Here is a 20,440-nt window from a genome sequence, read left to right on the forward strand (position 1 = left end):
AAAAAAAAACAAAAAATTCAATCGTGGATTACAAAAAAAGAAAAACAATTTTCGATCATGGATTACAAAAAATTCAATCATGGATTACAAAAAACTCTATCATGGGTTACAAAAAAAGCAAAAAACAAAAAATTCGATCATGGATTACAAAAAAAAAACAAACATTTCGATCATGTATTACAAAACATTCGATCATGGATTACAAAAAATTCTATCATGGATTACAAAAAAAAAAAAAAATTCGATCATGGATTACAAGAAAAAAAAAACAAACATTTCGATCATGGATTACAAAAAATTCGATCATGGATTACAAAAAATTCTATCATGGGTTAGAAAAAAAAAACAAAAAATTCGATCATGGATTACAAAAAAAAAAACAATTCGATCATGGATTACAAAAAAATCGATCAAGTATTACAAAAAAATCTATCATGGATTACAAAAAAAAAAAAAAATAATAATTCCGTACGGGACTCGCCGATTCACTGTACTGACGCGCCGATTCCGTACAGTGAATCGGCAAGTCACTGTACAAAATCGTCCGGTTCTCTCTAGAACCGTACGATTCCCATTTTTTTCGCCTATTCGATCCATCCATGGCTATTCCCAAGTCGAACCGGGCGAGTCCGGTTTGACTCGGCTTTTTTTTAAACATTGGTTGCAACCTTAAACGATCCAATTAAGACGCAGCTCCAAATTTTATTATAACATGTAATTTTTTTGTAAAAAATTATTAAGATTATCTTAAAATCCATTTTCATGTCTAATTAAAAAAATTTAAACTCCAAAAATAGTTAACATCAATGAGATCTATAAACATACGAAAATTTTGAAAATGGACGGCCTAGATAATGTATTGCAAGATGCACTATTTATGAGACTCAATAACTTCCTTTTTATATATTCATACATTTCGATGTCGAGATGATCAAATAGACGATTTTTCAACATTAAAACAGCCTTTTTGATAAATTTTTAAGGTGCATTTGTGATTCTACATTTGAAGGTTGCAACCTTATATAAAATTTTCTTTTTAATAAATTCTATTTTTAGTTTTGTGCGCAAAATAGCATATCTTCAATGGTTAAATTTCAACTCTAATGGCCAATGATGATTGCGATCATTTTATATTAAATAATAGCTTATTATATATATTTTTATATAAAATAATAATATCTACAGAAGAAAATTTGTTATAATAAGTTAAAGTCCTAAACAATCAAATTAAGACCCATCTCAAAAATTCACTAGAAGAAGTTGTTACGATGTATAAATACCCACTGATCTATAATCTAGACCTCTAAGATGTATAGACGTGAAAAAAAATGGATTTCAAGTTGGGGAAATAGTGCATCTTGTAATACATTATTTGGGTCGTCAATTTTCAATATTGTCAGATGCTTATATATTCGCTTAATCTACACTATTTTTTAAGCTTTAAATTTTATAATTAAAGATGAAGATACATTTTCAAGACAACACAAAGATTTTTGCTACTGAAATATCATTTTTAAATACTATTTAGAGGTATGTACAAAAATGAAGATACATTGTTCAGGACCACAATCTTAAATAAAGCACACTCATATTTAAAATAGGAAAAAGTTTACATAAGGTTGCAACCTTAAAATGTAGAATTACATATGCCCTTCAAAAATCCATCGGAAAAGATTGTTTTAATGTTGAAAAAATCTCTAATCGATCATCACGACATCGAGATATATGAATATGAAGAAAAAAAAAAAAATTGAGTTCCAAGTGCATCTTGCAATATATTATCGAGACCGTCCATTTTCAAGATTTTCATATGTTTATATATCTACTTGATTTTAACCATTTTTGGAGTTTAGAATTTTATAATTACATATGAAAATATATTTTGAGATATTCCTAAGAATAATTTTACCAAAATTACATGTTAATTGGATAGTTTAAGGTTACAACCTTATAGAAATCACACCCTTTAAAATAATATAAATAACAATATATATATATATATATATATATATATATATATATATATATATATATATATATATATATATATATATATATATATATATATATATATATATATATATATATATATATATAGAGAGAGAAAATATCTCCTTATCCCCTATATTTAACTTCCATCCCTTATGAGACTCAAGAAGTGAAAATATTACTTGTAAACAAAAAATCTCCATTTTTTCTATCTTACAACCCCCTGGACCCCTTTGACCATAAATTTTTTACCCAAACAAATACTAAAATGACATCCTATTTAAACTTCATCTCTCTCTCTTTGTTTTTCGATGAGTTTATCCGATAAGAGGTTTAACTTGAGCTCGAACAACAGCTCACCTTCTTATGTGTGAGAGAGATAAAGTTTTAGAGAGCGAGAGAGAGATGGAGAGATAGAGTTTTAGAGAGAAAGAGAGATTGAGTTTGAGTTTTAAGGAGTTTTGAGAGAGATAGAAAGACGATGATATGAGAGATTGATGGAATTTGGGTTTTACAGAGAAATGGAGTTTTGAAAGAAAGAGAGAGAAGATAATGTGAAAGTGAGAGATGGAGTTTGGATTTTAGTGAGAGATGGAGTTTTGAGAGAGAGTAAGAGATAGAGTTTTAGAAGGAAATATAAAGTCAGTTCATAAATTGTTGAGGTCATTAATACATGATCACAAAGGTTTAAAGGGTTGAAAGATAGAAAAAATAGAATCATTTTGCTTACAAGTAATATTGTTAATTCTTGAATCTAATGAAATATAGAAGTTAAAACTAAGAGAATAATAAGATGATTTTTCTATATAATACTTGTATATCATAATATATACACTTTTATTGGTTATGCACAAAGTCCAAATCAAATTTCTCAAATATTATTACTCTTATATTTATCAGATTTCACATCGAAATGGCTAAAAATAATTATGACCTTCTTATACCAAAAATAAAAGACCTTCTTATACCAAAAATAAAAAATAAAAAATAAATAGTCTTGTAGCATACAATCTCTATCTGTATAATCATCGCTGGGTAAAAGAAAATTTGATTTTATGCTCTTAAAGGGCTTGACCTGGCCAAACATGAAATGCAAGACTTTGCTTACTCACGGGATGCAAAATCAGATCAACCTGTGGACCCAATGAGGTCCGGGTCTAGACCCAAACACTCCGACAGGTCAGGTCTGAGTACACAAACCTTGACATGATCGTTTCCAAGTCCGGGTTTGGGTCCAACCTGGATCGTGTCAGGTTGGGTTAGGTCTAGGTCAAAGCTAACCCCAGCGAATTATAATAGAATAAACTACATATAAATAATCCTAATTATATAGATATAAATTATATTATATATTTTTATTTAGAGACTCAAACCTGGCCCGACCCAATCGGTCGGGTCTTCGGGTCCAATCGACTTGGACACATACCAGGTCCGGGTCCAACTTAGACCTAGCTCACCAAATTCAAAAGGGGATTTTTTCAATTTATTTTATGAGCTTCTTCGTTGCTTCCAAGAGAACGTGTTTGGGCCCCAAAATTGGGAGATGAGCTCGCCCCCTTGAGCTAACTAAGTTGATAGAAGACACGGCTTCCACCAATCAAATGCGTTCTTATAGATGAAGAATGCAGCAATAAGAAAAGATGGATCAATTACATATAGCATTTGAAGGTGCCAAGGGTATTTAAGGACCAACTTGCATGCACTATCCTCTCAAAGGAAAATGAATACTGCCTCAAAATCCATAATTAAACAAGTAACACCTGCAACTCTACAACATTTCTTACCTCTTTCCACCATTCAACCACATTAGCAGACACTTAAAGCTCTCTCTCTCTCTCTCTCTCTCCACAAGGAACATACACTACCAAAAAAAACGACCCATTTAGGACAAACCCACCATAGGCTTAGGCCTTCCATGGATCACTCTCTGCTCTCACCTCCGAGGGCTCCACGACTTCAACTTCATCAGAGCCGCCTTCAGCCTCCTCTTTGGATTCAGCTTCAGAGGTGGCTATGGCTTCCTCACCATCTTCCTCTGCTCTTCCCCACCTTCCACCAAGTGCAATGGACATCATCTCATAAATTTTGTTACCCAACTCTGCCGGACTATCAGGCTGCATCCAAAGGAAAAAAAACAGAAACACAACGATCACTACACTCAGCATATTTAAGAAGACATCAACACGTATATTATCATGCATACATATGAACATACATGCTACCTACATACAGAGGCATGTGCATGCACGTATAAACATTAAATACCAGCACACATGCACACACACAGACTCTCCATAAGTGTCCAATAAATGCTGAATAGGTCAAGAAAAATACTCAGTTAAGAATAGCCTAACATAACACACACACACATATATATACTACATTAGTTTTTCAAAAGCGAAAGACAAACCCCACCAACACAGGCAAACAAGTGAAAGTAAATGCCCTCAAAACATGTCCGGCATATATGATTTCCAAAACCGGTGCCCTATTGGCGGCTCTATTTTCTTTAAGGTGGGGTTAGCTTGTTCAAATAAAAGAAAAACCTTCAAACCCTCACCTTCATGCAATCTGGTTGTACACCAAGGTACGAATCTCACAGTTCTAGTGGACAAAAAGCACATGGATTGAATGGATGAACCCAAAGCCAAATGGGTCCAGATCCACATTAAAACACTCATGCATGTAATATTAATTATTAATTATATTATGGATCTCACGACGTGTCAATGAGGCATGCCCATAATAGATTTCCACTCCATCCATCCAATCCAGGATAGGCATCCACAGCGCATGCATAAATATGAGTATATAACACAAGAACGGGGGAAGATGGTTTACAGCACCTACCGTGAATCCACTGGATATCAAGGCGGTATCATACAAAAGGTCTACAGCCCGACGAGCTTCACTGTCGTCCGGGTCGTATTTGCAAGCAGCCTGCAAGTATCACGATAATAAGGAGCTAAATTCTATTGGTTTAACAGACAAAAGACCTTATTTCAAAGGATTGCATGACAATGAGTAATAAAATCCTTCTGATTTGGATCCACAACATTGCTACAGTTCCCTGAAATAGCATGATAAGGATGAATTGAAGTACACATAACATTGCCCAATGGCTTGGGGAGCCACATGGGCTTTAAAGTTATTCATTGAATCAAGAGAATACAGATAATTCTCATAGAGACACCTGATCATCAAATCTGAGGACCATTAGTGCATCATAGCATTTTAAAGGGAAATAGCTACTTTATTACAAGAAACAACCTTGAGACCACTTACTATTGTTACAAGGAGGTCACAATCACTCCTAGCCATTAGATATCAAATTAGATGGAACTTTTGAGTCTAGTTGATGGCATCCTTACATCCACCCAATTTGAACGTAAATGGTCTCTTTGGAAACTCTCTCTCTCTCTCTCTCTCTCTCTCTCTCTCTCTATATATATATATATATATATATATATATATATATATATATATGATGCAACAACTTTCAAAAACTATGGTATGGCCATTTGTTTGATCCAAATTTTGAAATATACACTATTTTCATTCTAATGAACAATCACAAATAAGAAAATTTGAAAACACAACCTAGAAAGTATTTTTTTAGCTCAATTAACATAGGCCATTCATTTTTGTGAGATGCTTAGATCTAAGCCTTACAAGGATTTTTTCATTTCCAATTTTTTTGGATGGCTTTATTATCATTAGATGAACAATGTTAAAAAAGAACAAAATGATTTTGAGTTTATAAAAGCTACGATCTTGAAATTCACCAAATGAATGGTCTAGATTCGTTTTTGAAGAGAACCCATTTTGACCTTATCTAGGGTTCAAATTGAACTTTTTTTTTTTTGGGATGATTATTGAGATGAAGAGTGTGTAAAAATTTGGGTCATACAAATACCACAAACATGGTTTTCTAGATGTGTCGTTGCATCAACCGTTCCATCAAATCACAGCCCATATATATATATATATATATATATATATATATATATGAGTAATAATTGGGCCTACAAATAAGTGCATGCATTATTTAAAATTCAAGACAATAATTAGAAGCATGTGTACATGCATGCCTTTGTGCATGCGAGAGACAGAGAGAGAAGCACACTGCACATGCATGATAAGATAAGCTTCAACGGAAACACAATGAATCATCCATCTTACACTTAGATCTTTGATGATTGGATGGTCTGGATTGATCTCTAATATTCTCCTTCCCCTCATAAACTCAAGACTTGCTGTGTCTCCAAGAGTTTGTGCCTTCATGAGCCTTCAAAAGAATTACATTAAAAACAAAAAAGTTTCTCAGAAACCATAAAAAATAACAGAACATATCTTTTCATGGCCAAATACCAAACATTTAGCAATGATAAGTCACAACTAGCTTACCTTTCCATGTTAGCAGACCACCCAAACTTCCCTGACACAAGAACACAAGGAGATGAGCTCAGGCGTTTCGATACCTGAACTTTAGCCACCTTATCTCCCAGTTGTTGTTTTATCCAGTCACAAAGAAGATTGAATTCTTGCTTTGTTTCCCTTTCTTTTACCTCATCCTCATCACCTGAAACACAATTTGAGTAACAAAGCTTTAAGATATTATTTCGATATTCTTTTTTGACAGATATTTTCTTTTTCTTTTGGTATATTTTTTTCAGACATATCATTTTCACTACATATGGAAACAATTACACTAATATAGACGTGATACATATAAGTACGAGCATTGCATACTTTCATTAATTATTTTCCATTGTTTATTTATTCTTTGAGCAAGTAAAGATGGAAGTCTATTAAGAACCTTTTAGTGGTGCCAGTTGATTTGAAAGAAACAAGCAACTGTGAACATTTAGGAACTCAGTGCAACCCCATATAAACATTACCATATTCTTATAGAAGGAAAAGTATAACCACTACCAGAGTAATTACTTACCCAACTCCAGGTCTTCTTTGCTGATATCCACAAATTTCTTTTCCTTGTAGGTCTGTAGGTTCTGGATAGCAACTTCATCAATGGGCTCCACCAGATACAGCACCTGAAACACAACTTATTTAGTTGCTCATCTTGGAGTTTGTCCAATTAAATTAAAGCCATAAATACATAGAGACATGGTTGCATTTTTTTACCCTTTCTGGTGGGTAGTTCAAGAGCATACCTCAATGTCTTTCTGAACCAGCTTTTCCAGGAATGGTGCAGTTTTCGCACTCTTCAAACTATCAGTTGCCAAGTAATAGATTGCATTCTGGTTTTCAACCATGTTTTCAACATAATCATCAAGGCTGATAAGGTCTTCCTCACTTTTGGAAGAGTAAAACCGCAGCAAAGGTGTAATACGCTTATGGTTCCCACTGTCCTCAATGCAACCCAATTTAAGAAGTTTTCCAAAATTTTCCCAGAACTTCTTATAGTCCTGCAGTGCAAAAGGCATCACTCAGCATTAAATAAATATTAATTTGCACAAGAAACTTAAATCTGCACCTCTTGTTTCATTGTGGCTGTTTTGATACAACTGTTCAGAAAGGGGTTATTCACAGACGAGAAGATTCTACAAATCCAAGGTATATGCATAAATGTAAAAACATCTTCAATAATCAAATCAACTGGTACATACTTTATCCCCAATATTTTTTGATGTTGCCCATTTTCTTTTTTCATGTCCTCATATTTTAATATCAGTTATCCTTTTTTTCCTATTCATAGTAATTTATTTTTCTCTTGTTTTTAACCTTCAAACTTCAATTCTCCTTTTTCTCTTCAAAATAATGCCAAGTTGCAGAAAATATTTTAGTTCATGGCATTTCATACCTCTTTATTTTCACCTTCAGCAATATCCTGGATCATGTCAAATGTTTTCCGCACGAGCCGTTTACGCATAATCCTCACCTAATAAATGTCAGCAAAGAAATGAAAACAAAGACTATTAGAAACAAAAAAAGTGAAATATACCAAGTTTTGAACTGCAGAGAAGAAAAGAAAATTGTGATGCATGACAAGGCTGCTTCAATCTCAATACACAGAGAAATCAAAACTTACAATTCGGCTTTCCTGAAGGATTTCACGAGAAACATTAAGAGGAAGATCATTTGAATCTACCACACCCTTAACAAAACTTAAATAGCGGGGGAACTGCACAAATATATCAGGCACAATTAATGGCAAATATATGAAAGATTAATAGTAACCGCACATCATAAACCTAGAGTCTCAATCAGATAGAGATCTGTTAATTAGACAAATACAACGCTAGACACGCACTAGTAGCCAAACATAATATGAATTTATGAACTAGTTGCAGGCACATGAATTTTGTAAACGGGCAAAGTGTGTCCGAATAGATTATTTGAATAAGTAATTATGGGAAAGAAAACAGACAAAACACAGTGATCAAAATTCAGAAACGGATGCCACGCATCTAAAAGCACAAAAAAGAATATGATTCAGCAAGTGAATCAAAATTATCTTTTGAATTTGCACATATTTCATATTTTGAAAGAATAAGAAAGTGAAGCACAATGAATTACTTGTTTAAGGTCAAAGATTTAGGTCCCTTGGCTATTTCCAGAAAACTTAAGAACAGCAAATTCCACTGCATACTGATTGTGAAAAAAAAAAGAACAAAAAAAATTAAAGCCAAAAGAGACCAACAGCACGTACAATAATATTTGAAGATAATAGGTACTTTTAAGAATATTTCGTAGCACAAGCATACTTTGGTCACTTCTAGAAAAACAATGGAGAGATGAGCATGATAGATATCACATTCAACATCTCATGAAGATCTCTAAAATTTGTTTTCTTGCCCAAATTCAGAAGACCAAGAAACAAGGGAGAGTGCAACATATAGCTCTATATGTCGGTGATAACTCACCAATTCGCCATCAAAATCATCCGAAATGAAGACGCGCTTCACATAGAGACGTATATTTTTTGTCTTAGGGTTCACTATCTCCTCATTGTTAAGAGGAGCCATGCCAGGAATGTAAAGAACACTTCTAAATTCCACTTCACCCTGTAAAGCACAAACAATTTCAGAGATAAAATTAGATTTCTCTTTTTGCATTAGATGGCACTTGAAAGTGATAGCAACAACTAGTGAACTTATACAAAGGAATTTAGGAAGCAATACAAGTTACCTCTGTTGTAAAATGAGTGTATGCAAGTGGGTCCAGGAATTCGTTGAATGCCTTCTTATAGAACTCGAAGTACTCATCTTTCTCAACTTCCTTGGGGTTGCGTAACTAGACAAGATGGCAGGAAAAAATAGCATATTGATTAGTATATGCACACCTTGCATGAAAACTTTATATTTTTCATAAAACTGAACAAGGTTGAAGCTTAAATAGGATATAAGCTTTTTAGACAAAAACCACACTGTAAAAGTGTGATAGAAAATGTTTGATTGCAAGAAAGAGCTTCAGCTTACCCAGATGGGTTTTGTTTCATTTGCCAATTCCCAATCCCAATATTTCTCTGTCACAGTCTTCTTCTTCTTCTTTGTCTCACCCTGAACAAGAGAAAGGGTTCTTTTAATACGAGTATCTTTTGCTGCTTATCCAACACATTTGACTCCATAATAGTAAAATAAAAAATGGGAAATAGAGACCGTCATACATCACCAAGCGTGAATTACCTCTGGTTTAGCTTCTTCCCCCTCTTTTGGAGCTTCTTCCCCCTCTTTTGGAGCTTCTTCCTCTTCAACCTGTTCAAAAAGTCAGTTCTAAATAAGGACCACAAAAAGGGATAATGGCATATGATTCTCCTTTCAATTAGAAGGCAGCTGTTTCAACATTTTTGAGAAGGGGCTCTGCATATAAGAAAGTAAGAAGAGAGCCCAGTATAGACTAACCTCTACTGTCCTTGATTTCTCTTGCCAAGTGTATATTGGGAATGAGACGAACTGAGAGTAATTCTTAACCAAGGATTGGATTCTTGTTGGTTCAGCAAATTCATATTTGTCATCAGGCTGCATTTAGATAAAAAATGGTTCAGTCACTTGGGTTGCTATTTCCTATTTCTTTCTGCCTCAAGAAATTCACAAGAACCATTTCAACATAACTTTCACAATCAAAGGAATAAAAGGGGCAAGAAAGATCACATATGACATACCCTAAGATAAAGGGTGATTTGTGTTCCCCGTCGTAGCAGGTTTTCAGGGTCTATCTCTTCTCTAATTACATAGGAGCTACTGTCTGCTACAGCTTCCCAAACATATTGCTTATCAGACTTGGGACTCTTGGTTGACACAACCACCTAGATCACCAGATAATCAGATTCGAGAAACGTGACACAATCATGAGCATATGTAAAATTACATTTAATGGACCAAAACACGTTTCAGATGTTTCACAACAAATTTCAGCCAAAGTATATGCTAATAAAATACAAGCACAACCACAAGAAAGAGAACAGCTTGATCTTGACTGAGTTCACATTTGGTAGTCAAAATTGTTTGCAATTTGGAGGAAAATAAGAATAGTTTCAGTAAGTCTGGTCACCATCTAGTAAGAATATCCAGCAATTTCACCAAGTTTAAAGTGTAACAGCCCCGATTCATTTGAACCCACTTACCCACATACATAAATATTGCAAATTTTAAATGCAGCAAGCAAGAATACATTGAAAAACCAGCTTCAGAATAAAACATGATATTTTTCTAAGACTACATACTTTGTCTGCAACAAGGAAAGCAGAATAGAACCCAACACCGAACTGGCCGATCAAAGCATTGTCAGGACCCACATCTTTATTTTCCTACATAGAAAACAAAACAACAATTAAGTAACAAATCCACGGAAAACAACTAATATTAGGTATGAAGGATCAAAATATCCATTTTAAAAACTCAATTAGTCAACAGCAGCAAATTTTGCATTTCCTAATACAAATTTCATAATTCTTCTCATTGGTTAGAAGCTGAACAAGCTTATTATCCATACAAGCTGCAAAAGTGTAAAAGAATGGATAAGACACGGATGAAATATAACACCTTCAACGCCTTCAAGAATTTTGAGGTACCACTCTGAGCTATCGTTCCAAGACAGTCAACCAGCTCTTCTTTTGTCATTCCAATACCAGTGTCACTGCACATAAATGATGAAACCCATATGACATACATACACACAGAGTGCAGAGAGAGAGAGAGAGAGAGTAAATCTGGTGCATCAGAACAGCTATAAGAAAGTCAAAGAGACGTAGCATACGTGATGGTGATAGTTCCATTTTCAGGGTCAGGCTTGATGCGTATTTCTAATTCTCCAGCATCTCCAAGAAGTGAAGGATCAGTTACGCTTAGGAATCTCAATTTGTCCAATGCATCACTCCCATTGCTGAAACAGGCAGATTCGATAAGTAACACAACAACAAAGATAACCATTAGAAATATATGATTCCACTGTATTATCAAACTACAAAACCAAAATATAGAACTCATCAGAATCCAAAATCGTGTTTTTTATGACAAAGACTAACTGAAATATTACCAAACATAGAATCCAGAAAAACAGAAACATACCTCACAAGCTCTCGGAGAAAGACCTCCTTATGGCTGTAAAGACTGTGGACAATCAAGTCCAGGAGACGACTGACCTGAAGGTGATTAAAAAAATGAGGAAATACGAAACATGTACAAACAAATACAAATGAAAGTTTCTACTATTGGGAGAAAAACAAATTTCCTTATGCAAGGAAGAAAAAGATTCTCTCACACTTTTTCAGAGAAGAAAAAAAGGAAAGAAATATCAAAATCTAGAAACATTCACATGCTATTATAAGCATTTTAAGCAAAAGCTATCTTTCAAGGCTCAAGGGTAGGAAGAAATAGCTGAGTTCTCAGATTTTTTTTTTTTTTTTTTTTTTTAATGTTAACTTTGAATGTTTTTGGAGCGGTAATATTAAACAATGGCTATCATTTGAATTCTTTATTCTGAATATTCTATGAATGTTCAGAGATGCTAAAGCTAGAAATAGGGCATTCAACAAATAACCAATAGATAGGCAAGATTTTTGTGGCTTCAAAGTTTTGGGATTGGAGAATAGAATGGCCACTTTGAGAATGAACTAAACCCAAAGGAAGCCATGGTTGTGTAAGTCATCATTGGGCGAGCCAAAGTTAAAGGTTAGAGAGAAGCCGCAAGGAAGGTAACAACTTCGTAACTCCTTAACAAAAGAGAGGGTAATTTAAGGAGGAGGTCACAATTGGGAACACCAACCCTGTCCCCAAAGAGTTGCAGTTATTGTAAGCTAATGAAAAGAGAACAAAAAAGGATAATAATTGATTGCGAAAAAGTCACAAAGGATGCTTCCTAAGAATTCCAAACCATACATAAAAACAGCCTGAGGTGTTCCACGGTGTGAAACATGAGCAACAGTAATAATTTCAATTACAAAGTCAAAGTCAAATGACACACCGAAAATAAGAGAACATATATTCCAATTTACGGGGCCATATGAAACCAAATAACAATAAAAATAAAAATAAACATAAAATGACAAAACCTTGGAAGTTAAAACTATAATTCCAACAACGGGAGAGAAAGAGAGAGAGAGATGTCCCATAACATAATAATCCAGAATTATTCATTCTACACTATGGCAAAAATTACCCATTTCTCAATTTTTGAGAAGCATCTCTCTGTAGCCATCATTCTGCCCCATGGAGAGGAGACAGAAAAAAAATTTACCAGCATATCTCAATAACAATTTTTTTACAAGCACATGTCAATAACCATTTTTTTACAAGCACATGGCAATAACCATTGTTCTCTCCCGGGGTAGATAGGTAAATAAACAGATGGAGAGAGACAGAGAGAGAGAGAGAGAGAAAGAAAGATTCCAAGTAACAAAACAATTCAAATCACACATCTCAACAGAGAAAGTGTGTGTTTGTCCCAATAACATAACAATGGAAAATCATTCATTTCCGCAGTATTTAATAACACTTCCAATTTCTGAACTTTCCTTAGAACTCAATACGAATCATTGCAACCCGGGAAGAGAGAGAGGGGGGGCGGGGGAGATAACACAACAATCACCATTTATCTCCGCACTATCGCCACGAAGACTTCCTAGTTCTTTAATTTAGCAAACCATCTCATTGACAATCGTACAAAACCACATAGAGAGAGAGGGTGAGAGAGAGAGATTCCCAATAAGACAACATTCCAAAACCATTAATTTCTACAGTATTGCAACTAAAAGGGGGAAACATCCCATTTTGGAAAATTACTTAGCCACTTCAATAACATTCATACAACACAAGAGAGAGAATGTGTGTGTTACCTCAGCCTGGTATTCAAACTTTTCGCCTGAAGTTTCCTCCCTTTCCTTCTCTGCAACTGCTGCTTCACACCTCACACCGCCCCTTCTCTCCACCCTCTTCACCTTCCACCTCAACCCACTTGCAGGGACCCCAGCTCTGAGCTTCGGAAAACTTTGGCAGCCCAACCAAGCACCCAATTTCAGCTCTTTCTCTCTCCTTGACGACCCAGAAGAAGAAAGCCCACAGAAGCGATTAGAAGAGAGAAAAGAAGATGGTGGGAGCCGAGTCTGGGTGGTTGTTCCAACAATCCTACTAAGAACAGGTGCCATTTCCTAGAGAGAGAGCAAAAATGGAGGGGCGAGGAGAGAGACAACCCACAGGAGAAAAGTTCGGAGAGAAGCAAAACAAATGAGAGGGGAGAACGAAAAGAGCGTGCCGGCGAAGAGAGAGAAAGTGATAAGCGGAGAGAGAAAGAGAGAGAGAGAAATAGAGTCAGGGCGAGGAGCGAGAAAAGAAAAGAAAAGTAATGACTGAGAGGGGAGAGAGAAAACCATTTAAGGGTTTAAGGGAGGGTTTACGGAGGGTTCTGGAAGACGGGTATTTTGGATTGTTTCAGTAAGGTATTGTAAGGCCTAGATGCTGCCATGTCAGCAAGCCTAATATCCTCATTATTTTTGTGCAGTGAGAAATTGAAGAAAATACGGTGCATGATTATTTTTCTCTTGTGTCCATTTCAAATATCTCAAGGGCATTCGCCAACCTGAGCGCAGAAGTAGGGGTGGCAATGGATGCGACGAGATCCGTGACCCGGCCTCGGTCTGGCTATGGGTCCAATATTTGGCCCCTATGTGTACGGTCCGGGTCAAAAACTTGGAATCAAAATTATTCGGGTCCGGGTCAGGCCAAATCCAGGACCTATACCCATAAACCATTTCAGATCAAATACTTTATTTTAAGCTTTATTTGTTGGGTGTATTAATAATAATATATAATAAGAACTTGTGGTCATTTTTAGCTATTACCAACAAATAAGACGGCTTAAAATCTAATTGTAGATGACGTCTTTGCTAATAATATGGGTATATGATGGTAAAGAGGTCTCTCAAATATAAGTATGGTTTTAATTTTTAGACTTGACGTTGCAAATCAAGGACCAAAACCTGAACCCAAACACTTTTCGGATCCGGGTCTGGGTCCGGGTCCCGGTCCGGGCCCATTTGACTCGACCCATTACCATTTCTACTCAAGAGAAAGGCAGGAATAGGCCGTTGGCCCAGCCCTACAAATTAGGGCATGGGGCACAAAGCATGGCCCAAGGGCTGGGCCTCAGCTAAGACATGGGCAGGGCAGCCCTATTCAGCCTGGCCCTTGCCTTTTAAGCATTTTTGCTTCTTTTTTCTTAGCTCAGCCGTGATAGGGCCAATGCCGAGGCATCTTTCGCTTGGTCTAGAGCAAGCGGGTCTAGGCGGGTCTTTGGGGGCACAGGATCAAAGCCCTACCTATTGCCAGCCCTACCTGAGCTATATGGTCAAGACTGACAACGGCCCTTCCTGAGCCTGGTCATAGCCTAGGCATGGGGCACACTACACCCAGCCCTAGCCCAACTCTTAGAGCCGGCTCGAGCATATCCAACTCGTACAGGGCAAGGGATCAGGTCTAGATTGCCCTATCCTTGTGTAGTGCTGACGGGACTTTGAAAACGGGGCATTGTGAGGCAATTTAAGCCCCAGCCCTCCCTAGCTAGGTTCTCAATGACCTAGCCCAGCGGACCCCCAATTTTGGCATTTAAAACAAAATTGATTTTGAGACTAGAAATCTGCACGTAGGGTGGTTTGTTTGTCCTGATTGAGCTAAAAAACTATTTTTAAAAAACTCATTCCATTAAGCCGTATCAAACCACAGAACGATAGCCTAGAGTCGATTTTGGGGGGATCAAAGATCCATATTAATCCTTTAAAAATAAAAAACAAATGATCTCAGATATGATAAAGATGATCATGAAATTTTTAGATTTTTTTTAAAAAAATAAATTTCTTAAAATGCACCTAAATTATCAACTACTAGATTTTACCTTTTTTTAACCATTCTAACTCATGATCATGTATGTTTTAGTGACTTTTAAGAATTAAATCAAAAGAAATAAGTAAAATGTTAAATAGTTCAACTCTTAAGTGCGGATTGATAAATTTCCCTAAAAAGGCCTCTCTCCGTGTTTTTAAGGTACCAAACATGAATAAAATTTGGTGAGAACATACATTTTCACAGTATCCATTAAAGACCCGGTTTCTATGCGGCCAAGCTTGCAAAAATCTTAATAAATATATTTTTGAGATTTATTTTAAGACTTAATTTTTGAGGACATGTAATCTTTGACATGCAGATTATGAATATTAATAAATAAATAAAGTTAAAAACTAAAAATAATAATTCCTGTAAGAAAACATTTGGACCATTAGTTTCTATTGTTTTTAGATGGAACACCTACTTGCATCCATATTTAAGATGGATGCTTTACGCTTTCTGGACCGCATATGTAGAGATACGGTCCAGCCCGCATGAAACACATTTCCATCTATTAAAATGTAAATACTTAAAGGAAAAAGTTTATATAGAGCCGAGGCTCTAAACAGTCAAATTAGAGCCCACCTAGAAAAGTTGACTAGAAGAGGTTGTTTTGATACTCAAATATCCTCAAATTGATCACCTCGACATCAAGATGCATGGACATGAGAAAAAACTAGGTTTCAAGTTTTGGAAATAACATATCTTGTAACGCATTTTTGGACCGTCAATTTTCAAGTTTTCATAATCTGCTCGATCTACATTATTTTTTAATTTTAATTTTTATAATTAAAGGTGAAAATATATTTTAAGAATATCATAACGATTTTCAGTATCGAGACCACATTTCTTAACACTATTTGAAAGTGTGCTTACTTTGAATGTTTAGAGCCTCGGCCCCATACATAATAGATCTCAATTTTTTGCTGTAATCTTGATTGATGTTTAAATAATAAGCAATCTAAACAGGAATCACCTCGTCATTGGTCTAGTATAACCTCCATTTTTTTTGGGTGAGCGTAAAACCTCCAATTTTGATCATTTTTAAATGCTCTAAAAGATGTTTACTACAATTTTTTAGATCAAAAGCCCAACTTCAACGAAATCAAAAGTTCAAAAAACTTTATTACTTTTTATTTTGAGATTGGTCTCTCAGTTTTAAGGCTTCAATCCATATTTTGAGATTGGGTCTCTCAGTTTTAAGGTTTCAATCCACCAGAGTGTCAAGAGCTCTCAACCTTACGCATGAACTATTCATACACCAATAAAATATATATAAATTCTTCATAAATGCCGGTCATCTAAGAGGGACAGAGTTCTGCTGGATCTGAGAATGAACGCTCCCCTTTGCATTTGCTGTTCATAGTAATAAAGTTGTGGATTTCCTTTGTATGCCTCTAGTCTGCATCTGTTTTATCCTAGGCATTAGTGAGTCACAAGAGCACACGCATGCACACAATTCGAACCGTGCATGCAGGCCATTGATTGCAAAATTGGGTAGCCCAATGTGTTATTGGCCCCGTTTAGAAGACCAGAAAAAAGTTTAGCATATAATACATGAGGTCCCAATTTGAGAACAAGTCAGAGGAAAATTCTTGTTCCCCGAACCATGCAATGCATAGAATGGAGGAAGGGGAGGAAAAGCCTGCCATGGATGTCCATTCCTCTCTTTGGATCAGTCAGTGGTTAGTGAGTCGTTGGCTAAAACCAAGTGTGCGGTGGTGGGCTCATTCTCTCCACCATTTAATGATGTTTTTGGCCTTAGTGATTGGGCTAGGAGAAGTTGGAGTCTTTCTTATAATCCGGTGGTTAGAATTCTAGGGGAGAATAAAATTGTCTTTTCGTTGCGCCCTGTGGAAGAGGTTGGTACAGCTTTGAGGAACATATTTCCCAAGGTTAGAGGTAAGTTACTGTTTCTTGATCGGTGGAATGCTTCTGAACATGGTTTCATAGTTCAGAAAGATATTAGGTGGGTCAAATTCGGGGGCATCCCTCTACATGCCTGGAACCTTAAGACCATTAAATTAATTGAGAATCCGTATGGGGCTACTGTGACATGGGCTGGGATTCTTTTTGGGAAAATTAAAGGGGTGGATATTCCGGAGGTAATCCGATTGCAAGTGTACAAAGAATCCTACATGATTGCTGTCACTTGTGAAGAAGGGGCGAAAGCAGTGAAGAAGATTGACTCTAAGTCAATGCTTCATGGTTGATAACCAAGGATGGCAGCGGGTATCCCATCTTCCACCAAAGCTTCCGGATGCTAACTCTGGTAAGACGACTGCCGGTTTTCCTTGCCGGAAAAAAATCAGAATGTTTCGAAAAATAACGGAAAATATGGGCACGATGGGATTTCCGTTTTTCTCTGATTTTACTAATACTTTTGGGGAAACCGTATCTCCGGAGATTAAAGGTAACTTTGAAACTGGCTCCAAATATGCAGGAGGCTAGGCACAAATTTTGAGGGATCATATTGTGGATACAAGTCGAGCGGGACCACCAAATATCACTCTTTTGGGAAAGGATTGCATGAGAGAGAGTATTTTGGGCAAAGAAGTTGATGGCAGGGTGTTGGAAAGTGGTACCTACGTGGTGGAAATGTGGTACTGATGGACCAAATCGAGGCAGGAAGACGGTGAGGAGGGGGAAATTTTGGAGCAGGAAGATGGTGCTGGTATGGAAACTCAGTCTGATGGCTTTCGTGGACTTAACGTTCATGCAGGTTTTGAAGACCGTAAGATGAGGGTGGGCAAAATGATGGGTGCTGATTTTGAAGTATCCTCAGGAGTTGTCTATGAAGATATATTAGCCCGCCGAAAGAGAGCCAATAAGCTGAAGGAAAATGAGGCTGAGATCGGGGAAAGAAGGCATTGAAACTCCTAACACAAAAACGGCCAAAGGAAAGGAGTTGGGTATTGTGAAAGGCTCTAGATCATCAGCTCGCCTTGCAGCCGGATTCACCCTGACTGATGAGTTCTCATCTCTTCATTTGCATAATACAGAGCCTGTGCATATGGAGCTTAGCAGTGAGATGACCTCTTCTTTTTCAGATGCTGCGGACGATGCTGCCCTGTATGAGGCGCTGATGCTGGAGGAATCTTATTTGGGCTGTGTGTCGAGGGGCCACGTTACTCTTGTAATCCACCCTTTTAATGCTTATTATGTCGTAGAATGTAAAGGGTCTTGGTGACCTAGAAGAAAGAGGGACGTCTTGTTCCTAGTTTTGAAGTATAAACATTTGGTTATAATGCTGCATGAGATCAAACTTCCTAATCCTAAAGTGTCTCAGGCTAAGGAAATTTGGGGCTTTGGAGCCGTTGTTTTTTGGGGTATAGATATTGTGAGTGCATCTCGGGGTTGGGTATCGACTCTAGGTTGCTTAACCAGGAGCCTGGGGTGGTTATTAAATTGGATCTGAAAAAGGTATATGACAACGTGGAATGGGGAGTGTTGATGGAAATTATGAGATGAATGGGTTTTGGGGTTAGGTGGCGCAGTTAGATTTTTGGGTGTTTATCCTCAGCCCACTTCTCAATCATGTACAAGGGTAGCCCTACTGGAATTTTCTAAAGTTTTATACGGTCTTCGGTAAGGGGACTCTTTATCCCCCTTTTTGTTCACCTTGTATGCTGAATGCTTCAGCCTTCTGATTAAAAATGTGGAAGCTAGTGGTAATTTTCAGGGCTTCCAAATTGATAATCAGGGACTGAGCATCTCTCATCTTTAGTATGCTGATGACACTCTCTTTTTTTATGGGGCATATTTAACTCAAGTTCGGAATATTGCTCTTTTCGTAAATCGTTGTGAAATGGCTATGAGGTTAAAGGTTAACTTTACCAAACCTTCCATGATTGGGATTAACTATGAAAAGCATGTAGTCGAGAATTGGCAACTATGATGGGATGTAAAGAGACTTTCCCAATTACTTCTTTGATAGACGACTATCTACCTCGGTCTGGGATAAGGTACTTCAAAGAGTCCAATACATGTTGGATTTTTTAAAATATAAGTATCTATCATCAAGGGGCAGAGTTACTTTACTTCAGTCGTGTCTGTACAACCTCCCAATCTATCAATTGTCATTTCTTGAAATCCCATCCTCAGTGGCAAAAAAATTGGAAAACTTGATGCGCGATTTCCTATGGGCGTCAAGTGGAGAAGCACGAAAGTTTCATCAGTTGAGGTGGGATAGGGTTTGCTCTCCTAAAAAAAGAGAAAGTTTAGGCATCAGGAAAATAAACCGAGCTCTTTTGTGCAAATGGTGGTGGTGTACTTTCTCTTCCAAAGACCTCCTATGGTACAAAGTATTGGTCACTAAATAATATGGTTGTGATAGGTAGGGAGTGTAGGTTGGGAGTGGTAGAGGCGACAATGTGTCTAGTGGGTGGAAAGCGATAGCATCTGCTTATTGGTGATAGCTGCATACTTAAGATGGATTATTGGTAATAGAGAGTCAATTTCTTTCTTGCACCATAAATGGATTAGGGAATATCCATTGAAGTTAATGTTTCCAGAAGTGTTCAATGATGTAGTGAATCCTAATGCGAAAGTGGCTGAAGTTTTTTAGAAAAGAAGAGATGAGGTAATGTGGAATATAAGCCTGGCCTATAACAGGGTTCCTAATATGACGACATAACAGTTTGGTTTATTGTTGGAGCTTTTGGAGGGACTGTATATTCCACGTGAGGCATCGGATGAAGTTATTTGGGAAATAGAAGGAGATGGCCTTTTCTCAGTGAAGTCGTACTATATATTATTGTTTCATGATAGATGGTGGTGGTCTTTACTGTAAGTTATCCAAATCTTGAAGTGGCTCATACCTCACAAAGTCCAATTTTTGTATGGCTAGCAGTTCAAGACAATATTCTTACGGTAGACAATTTAATCAAGAGAGGAAAAGTTTTACTGAATATTTGCTTGATGTGTAAGAATGATGTTGAGACAGGAAGTCATTTACTGTTGTATTGCTCTTTTGCATCTAGAATCTGATGATGGTTCTTTGGACTTATGGGGGTTTATGTGTCCCCACCTGAAAATGTATTGGGAATAGTCACCCAACTTTCTTTTCCACATCTTCCACAAGTTGAAAGTGTTGATTAGAAGATGACGAGAAG

At 36.6% G+C, this 20,440-nt stretch overlaps 1 protein-coding gene across 1 annotated transcript; it reads right to left on the bottom strand.

Annotated features, from left to right (window-relative positions):
- Window positions 1-3,620: 3,620 nt before the first annotated feature.
- CR88 (Chaperone protein htpG family protein) lies at window positions 3,621-13,790 on the bottom strand. The gene is made up of 19 exons (XM_006844029.4): window positions 13,286-13,790; window positions 11,520-11,593; window positions 11,209-11,334; window positions 10,995-11,088; window positions 10,676-10,759; window positions 10,115-10,258; window positions 9,855-9,971; window positions 9,639-9,707; window positions 9,432-9,512; window positions 9,142-9,246; window positions 8,877-9,017; window positions 8,042-8,134; window positions 7,814-7,891; window positions 7,164-7,418; window positions 6,941-7,043; window positions 6,397-6,571; window positions 6,172-6,277; window positions 4,840-4,929; window positions 3,621-4,103 (listed from the first exon to the last, which is right to left on the bottom strand). The coding sequence occupies exons 1-19, from the start codon at window positions 13,592-13,594 to the stop codon at window positions 3,894-3,896; spliced, it is 2,454 nt and encodes an 817-aa protein (XP_006844092.2). The 5' UTR covers window positions 13,595-13,790; the 3' UTR covers window positions 3,621-3,893.
- Between the last annotated feature and the right edge of the window lie 6,650 nt (window positions 13,791-20,440).

Source organism: Amborella trichopoda, chromosome 10 (genome assembly GCF_054954075.1).
Source record: "Amborella trichopoda isolate Santa Cruz 75 chromosome 10, AtrichopodaSantaCruz75HAP2 v2.0, whole genome shotgun sequence".
In the NCBI taxonomy this organism is placed as follows: domain Eukaryota; kingdom Viridiplantae; phylum Streptophyta; class Magnoliopsida; order Amborellales; family Amborellaceae; genus Amborella; species Amborella trichopoda.